We start from the raw sequence: 8,118 nt of genomic DNA on the forward strand, positions 1-8,118 counted from the left end.
CTTTTAAACCAGCCACAAGTAAATATATTTAGCAAGTAAGATTCCATGCAATTTACAAGAAAAAAATCATGTTAAGTAAAACTCAAATCCCAGTATTATTGGATTATTTTTGAAAATAACACTTTACTTACATTAACAAACAAATAGTAAAATTTTGGCAATACTTCAATCAAAGACGACTGAATAATGGGTATTAAAGTAATAACACTAGTTCTTAAAATCAATAAAATATAACCAATATATTCACGCCTGTGTGGTTTCGTTTTAATTTCTTGTAAAAACTAACTTTATGGCAACTTTGTTCTTTACTAAATCAGAAATATTATAAAACGAGAAATGCATTAAATAAATTGCGCTACTTTATAAATATCTATGTAAATACATATGTAATATATTTTATGTTTGGGTTATAAATACACATGTGTATATACATAATTGCTTTGCTATATTTGTAATAAGATAATGAACAATCTATTCAATTCTTTTAGAGCAAAATTTCAATGAGCCGTTGTTGAGAGGATCTGAGGAAACAAAATGTGCTGACAGGAGATGCGCATTGGCAGACTCCATTCGCAAAACGAATTCCTCTGAGTCAGGTATTAGTCGATATTTTATGGCCGGTAAACTTTCGGTAACTTTAGAAAAACGTAGAATTATAACTGCTTGTGTTCATGATGCTCCCAGTAGTGAAATAACTAGTCATCCCATTTGCTCAAAAACTGCTTTGCTTGATACGCGTTGCATGTCATTATCGATTGCAAATGAAGAAGTCTTGACAACTGACGAAGCTTGTTCAGGAACAGTCGAGCGCTTATACGAGTACGTCACGCAAAAACGCCGTTATGCATATTCGATTTATTAACTTTTGTATATTCATTCATGTATGTATGTATGTATTCGTATATACTTATTTATTGTTTTTAATTAAACCAATTTAAATGAATTAGAAGTAACATTCAAATGCATTTGAAGTATACGTTTCATACCTATAGTATACACATAAGTATAAACCGATTAGTATTTACTTCTCCTACATATTTATGTATATACATATATATAAATGCCCATGTGCAATAGGGTGTTTCTTAAAAAATCGAATGAACTGTTTTTTTCTAGTTTAACAAAATAAGATATTAGCAAACAAGTAAGGTGGGCTAAGTTCAGGTGAAACCGAAAATTTCATACCCTTTCATACTTTCAGGTGCATATGGTTTGTTAGTTATACTATACATATGTACGTGTGTGGTATAAGGCCTGCTCTCATCCGATTTTATCTATTTTACAAAGATACACTGTTATTACAAATATACGCTCCCTCATTTCCTTTAAAATAACTCCAACATTGGCCGATATATGTATGTAGTATAAAGTCAACTGAAAGTTTTGTCCACCGGTGCCTGTTTATATCTGAATTTAATGCTTAGTAAAGGCACTTTATAGATTTTCGATTAATAACATTTTGTGGACGCGATAATGATCCGTTTATCCTTTTGTGCCAAGGAACACGTGCATCAAGTTTCATTAAGTTTCCAAGTGTTTGCACAGGCGTACAGACAGACAACCAGTCGGAATTCAACACGCCTTGTCATCCTGATCATTTATGTATTATATATACATACATATGTATAACCCCATATCTAACTCGATTATATTTAGGTGATACAACAAACAAATTATTGACTTAGTGGTTGGGGATTAGAGTTTCATTTTAAGAAGTTCGTATTAATATTTAATTTAAATTTCGCTGAGTTTCGTTATTGTATTACCTACAAATTTTTTAACTGGTGATGTTTACAAAGATACGAATGTTATTAAATCCATTCTTTAAATTACAAGGCAAAGAGTTTTGACTGATAATTGTTTACATATTTGTAAGTAGTAATAGTGAACAGTTATGATTTTTATGGTTTTTATAGGTTATCAACTCATAATTATACCCTGAACAACATGACGAGCTGAGTCGATTTTGTCATGTCAGTCCGTCTGTATATTCGCGAACTAGTCTCTAAGTTTTTGAGATGTCAGTATAAAATATTGCACACGTCCTTTTCTCACCAAGGAGCTGCTTATTTCTCGGAAGTAACGATATCGGACAACTATAACATATAGCTGCCATATAAACTGAACGATCGGAGTCAAGTGCTTGTACAAACAAACTTTTTCATTTGTCATTTCTTCATGAAATTTGGCACATTTTATTATCCAAGGCATTGCTTCCATATTTTTCATATTAGACTACTATAGCTTATAGCTGCCAACGAAACTGACCGATCAAAATCTGAATAAAGATCTTTTTATAGCCTATATGCCTATGAAGGCTATTGTAGGTTCGGGACAGCCAATTCAAATGTTTTTTTGTTTTTATTTAATTTTCCAATTACTAATTTTATCACATTTATATTCAGCGTTTTGCATTAATTTTTTTCGTACATATACATATGTATATACATAAGTATGTATATGCTATACAAGTACACTCATATATAGAATGTATATTTTTATATATAAGTATGTATTTAATATTTTACTGCAAGACAATGGCGGTTTGAAAAATAAAAAAGTAAACAATGAGAAAAAAGAGAGTTTCCACCTGCATCCTACACCACTGCCGCTAGTCGCTAGTTAATTATGCACATACATATGTACATACATATGTACATACATATATGATTACTGTTAATAATAACTTCTCGCACTAATTATATGGTTTTAATTTTTAAATAACAAATTTTATTGGGTCTCAATTAACATGGCTGCTTCTATATCATGCTTGATATTACATAGGTATGTCTACTCATACAAATATCAATATATCATACGAGCTTTTAAAAATTAATAAAGTCCTTACTTACGTTGTTATCAGTTTTCCAATGTACATACATATGCCTGTAAGTTGAATTAGTTTAAACAAATGTTCTTATTCGTCAATAAAATTTTTCTGATAAGAGACTTTCAATACTTTTTCAGCACCCCATATTGAAGTTGATCGATGCTAGCCAAGAGAATACATATCATACATGTACATACATATCTATGTATAAACCAAACGTAACTTATTGATTCCTAGTACCTTCAGGGATTTATTGATCTTATGTGTCGCTATTGTAGATACTGTTCCATCTGTCGAATTAGAATCGATGAAATACTGTTACGTATCAGCAGGCATTAATTTAAGATTTTTTTATTAAAATACCTAAGGTATGAAATATATGGAGGATCTACTTATGGTACATAAGTAAGGACCAATTTCATTAATTATAATAATTTTCTAAATCAGTTATAAATTACAAGAGTTATTTTTTAATAATCATTCAGCTTTAAATACAAGAACGTAATTATATAGAAACATTAGATCTGTCAATAAGAAATTGCGAAACCACGATAAAATATTGTCATTGAAGTATCTTACTCATGCCTGTATGTATGTATGCACACAGCTCGAAAACATACACACACTCATATATACATACATACTTATATGGCCATATTAATTATATGGTATGTTAAACGACGCCGCCTTACAGAAAAATGCTTTTGATAATATGGTTAAAAAAATCTTGCCAAATTTATATAACAGATGACTTAGCAATAGGAATAGTGAATTTATTTAAACAAATATGTTCTGCCCATTTTTTTACATAAATATTCATAAATAAAAATAAAGTTTTCTAATTCGAACTTGAATATAAGTGTTTTGCAATATTACAAATGTACCTAAGTATTTACATATGTATGTATATTAAAATTCTAAAGTGAAGTTAAGAAATAAATACAAAAATGTCATGTGCTGAACACAATGAACACGACAGTGTACTGAAAATGGCGTTGTGAATCCTTCTACATGAACATTTGTGAGAAGGCAGCAACATAACCAGAGATAAAGAGATCCCCAACTCTCCTGTCACTGGAAATGTGAGAACCGCTCACCTACCAAATTTTGACAGTTGACTGGGTTGGGTAGGTTTTGACGTTTTGCAATTGGAATGACTGGAACGGCCAGATTGAAATTTTACCAAAAACATATGTGAACGGAGGAATTTGTTGCCGCCGCTCAAGATCGCTAATAAAAACTTAAAACAATGAAAATCAAAGAAAATGCGAAATTTAAATATATTTCATGAAACGTTTTGCAATTTGAAACATAGAATAATTAGTTTTCAATTACAAATGATTAAAAACATTTATTAATTGAGGCTTAATTCACCTTATTAAGTAGTGAAATATCAAAAGTCAGTTATTTTAATATATCATAAAATCATAAAAAAGGATTTAAGCAGTTTCGCCATATATTAAAAGTCCAATATATAATAATTTGCAATCATAATAAATGTTGGGTGTTTTAATTTAAATGCCCAAAAATTCTTATTTTGTTCGATGTGGCCACAATGGAAAATTTTATAAAAAACGCTTATTTTGAGGCGCTCTCACACTGGAATAAGTTGGGCATCCCATTATCCCTGGTTTGTTATAAAGTATGTGTAAAGTGTATCAATAGAGGGTATGCAAATTTTTCTTTTTGTTTCAGCATTACAAACAGAATTATTATGGAAAAAAGTCGTGACTTTCTATCATATGAAATAGTACACTTAGAGTATTAAACAAAATGATTAGTATCACATGATTGTGATTTGAGCTGATCCATATATATAGCTCGGAAAAACAAATTTGCCGCTCAACGTATTCAATTATTTCATTGTGCTGAAGACAGTAAAAGCACAGCCAGTGAAAAACGTAGAATCGTGGCTCGTGTCAGCTGCCACGACCTATCTTATGGGCGCGCAATGTAAGTGAACAGTGAAAAACGCTACTCCCTTCTCTCTTTGACGTGGGATGACGTGAGAATTCACGACATTTGGATTTTTGCAGTGCAAACTTTTAAAAAACGCTTATTTTGAGGCGCTCTCACACTTCAATAAGTTGGGCATCCCATTATCCCTGGTTTGTTATAAAGTATGTGTAAAGTGTATCAATAGAGGGTATGCAAATTTTTCTTTTTGTTTCAGCATTACAAACAGAATTATTATGGAAAAAAGTCGTGACTTTCTATCATATGAAATAGTACACTTAGAGTATTAAACAAAATGATTAATATCACATGATTGTGATTTGAGCTGATCCATATATATAGCTCGGAAAAACAAATTTGCCGCTCAACGTATTCAATTATTTCATTGTGCTGAAGACAGTAAAAGCACAGCCAGTGAAAAACGTAGAATCGTGGCTCGTGTCAGCTGCCACGACCTATCTTATGGGCGCGCAATGTAAGTGAACAGTGAAAAACGCTACTCCCTTCTCTCTTTGACGTGGGATGACGTGAGAATTCACGACATTTGGATTTTTGCCGTGCAAACTTTTAAAAAACGCTTATTTTGAGGCGCTCTCACACTGGAATAAGTTGGGCATCCCATTATCCCTGGTTTGTTATAAAGTATGTGTAAAGTGTATCAATAGAGGGTATGCAAATTTTTCTTTTTGTTTCAGCATTACAAACAGAATTATTATGGAAAAAAGTCGTGACTTTCTATCATATGAAATAGTACACTTAGAGTATTAAACAAAATGATTAGTATCACATGATTGTGATTTGAGCTCATCCATATGTATAGCTCGGAAAAACAAATTTGCCGCTCAACGTATTCAATTATTTCATTGTGCTGAAGACAGTAAAAGCACAGCCAGTGAAAAACGTAGAATCGTGGCTCGTGTCAGCTGCCACGACCTATCTTATGGGCGCGCAATGTAAGTGAACAGTGAAAAACGCTACTCCCTTCTCTCTTTGACGTGGGATGACGTGAGAATTCACGACATTTGGATTTTTGCCGTGCAAACGTGTCAGCTGATTGCTCTCTCACAAGGCAGGGTTGCCAATATCGATACACTCTAGTAATTATCAACTTTTATAATTCAATCTGTTCAATATGTTTGAAATTTTCATAAAATAACTCAAAATCAGAGTCGAATGCTATTATTTATAAATAAGTAAACTATTTTTAATATTGAAAAAAATTGTAATTGAATACAAAGATGTGCTCGAAACTATATATGCGTATTGGGCAATGGCAACATTGTTCAAATATAAACAAACAAAGATGGCTTATTTCTGCGTTTTTACCACGTTTTTCACTGTGCACACATTTTGCCGATGAAGAAGGAAAAGGAAGGAAGGCAGTAGCGTTTTTCACTGGCTGTGCTATATCAGTTACAGTTTTGGCCAGAGGAAACAGCAATTTAAGCGGTCAACAAAAGTAACATTATAATGAGCGAGAAATTGTCTTATGGATGTAACTTTGTTGGCGACAATAATCATATGAATTCACATTGTAATTATTTGAGAGATGAGAAACAAAAAAATTAAAAAATTCTGTGAAACAATGCTTTCCAGCTACCAGGGATGAAACGCATTATTACTCGCGGTGTCTGGCTATTTAACAAACTCAAACGACCGCTTCATGGATACCGTTTTGAGTCAATTGAATTACAATTTTTTGCTCATAGTGAGGACTAGGGCAAGTTGCCTTCCAATTTTATCTATTTTAGGCACTGCTATTAGAAGAATACACCCTCTCAATTTCCTTAAAATAACTCCCACATTAGCCGATATACAGCGAGCCACACTCAAAATTGAACACTTCACACTGGGAACTTTTAACTTAAATAAGAAGGTCAATCCTGTTTTATTCCGAATTATTTTTATTTGTTTATGCTTACTGGTATATAAGAAGCACAGTTATAACAATTAACGGCATTGAAAACAAAAACAACAAAAAAACAAGTAAGGAAGGGCTAAGTTCGAGTTTCACCGAACATTTTATACTCTCGCATGATAAAGTGATAATCGAGATTTCATTATACGTCATTTACATATTTTTCAAATACCGTATTTTTGTAAAGTTTTATTCCGCTATCATCATTGGTTCCTAATGTATATACTCGTATTATACAGAAAAGGCATCAGATGGAATTCAAAATAGCGTTATATTGGAAGAGGGCGTGGTTGTTAACCGATTTCACCTATATTTCGTACATGTCATCAGGGTGTTAAGAAAATATTATATACCGAATTTCATTGAAATCGGTCTAGTAGTTCCTGAGATATGGTTTTTGGTCCATAAGTGGGCGAGGCCACGCCCATTTTCAATTTTTAAAAAAAGCCTGGATGCAGCTTCCTGCTGCAATTTCTTCCGTAAAATTTAGTGTTTCTGACGTTTTTTATACTCTCGCAACAATGTTGCTAACGAGAGTATTATAGTTTTGTTCACATAACGGTTGTTTGTAAGTCCTAAAACTAAAAGAGTCAGATATAGGGTTATATATACCAAAGTGATCAGGGCGACGAGTAGAGTCGAAATCCGGATGTCTGTCTGTCCGTCCGTCTGTCGTGTCCGTCCGTCTGTCCGTGCAAGCTGTAACTTGAGTAAAAATTGAGATATCATGATGAAACTTGGTACACGTAGTCCTTGGCTCCATAAGAAGGTTAAGTTCGAAGATGGGCAAAATCGGCCCACTGCCACGTCCACAAAATGGCGGAAACCGAAAACCTATAAAGTGTCATAACTAAGCCATAAATAAAGATATTAAAGTGAAATTTGGCACAAAGGATCGCATTAGGGAGGGGCATATTTGGACCCAATTGTTTTGGAAAAGTGGGCGTGGCCCCGCCCCCTACTAAGTTTTTTGTATATATCTCGGAAACTACTATAGCTATGTCAACCAAACTCTACAGAGCCGTTTTTTTAAGGCATTTCCATATACAGTTCAAAAATGGAAGAAATCGGATAATAACCACGCCCACCTCCCATACAAAGATTATGTTGAAAATCACTAAAAGTGCGTTAACCGACTCATAAAAAACGTCAGAAACACTAAATTTTACGGAAGAAGTGGCAGAAGGAAGCTGCATCCAGGCTTTTTTTTTAAGTTGAAAATGGGCGTGGCGCCGCCCACTTATGGACCAAGAACCATATCTCAGGAACTACTAGACCGATTTCAATGAAATTCGGTATATAATGTTTTCTTAACACCCTGATGACATGTACGAAATATGGGTGAAATCGGTTCACAACCACGCCTTCTTCTAATATAAAGCTATTTTGAATTCCATCTGATGCCTTCTCTATA

At 33.2% G+C, this 8,118-nt stretch overlaps 1 protein-coding gene across 8 annotated transcripts in view; it reads left to right on the top strand.

Annotated features, from left to right (window-relative positions):
- LOC126767228 (monocarboxylate transporter 10) overlaps positions 1-6,097 on the top strand; it is a 39,513-nt gene extending 33,416 nt beyond the window's left edge. For 3 of the 8 annotated variants that reach the window (XR_007669033.1, XR_007669034.1, XR_007669035.1), the window contains exons 4-5: positions 489-2,888; positions 2,968-6,097. Coding sequence is in view for 4 of the 8 variants with exons in the window: in XM_050484796.1 (XP_050340753.1) it covers positions 489-596; positions 2,968-2,996 (137 nt within the window). In the remaining 4 variants the exon portion in view is untranslated. Of the gene's footprint in view, positions 1-488; positions 2,889-2,967 lie in introns of those variants that run through there. The other 5 variants (XM_050484796.1, XM_050484794.1, XR_007669036.1 and 2 more) reach the window with 4 other exon arrangements.
- Positions 6,098-8,118: the final 2,021 nt, after the last annotated feature.

The sequence above is a fragment of the Bactrocera neohumeralis genome, unplaced genomic scaffold, assembly GCF_024586455.1.
Source record: "Bactrocera neohumeralis isolate Rockhampton unplaced genomic scaffold, APGP_CSIRO_Bneo_wtdbg2-racon-allhic-juicebox.fasta_v2 ctg482, whole genome shotgun sequence".
In the NCBI taxonomy this organism is placed as follows: domain Eukaryota; kingdom Metazoa; phylum Arthropoda; class Insecta; order Diptera; family Tephritidae; genus Bactrocera; species Bactrocera neohumeralis.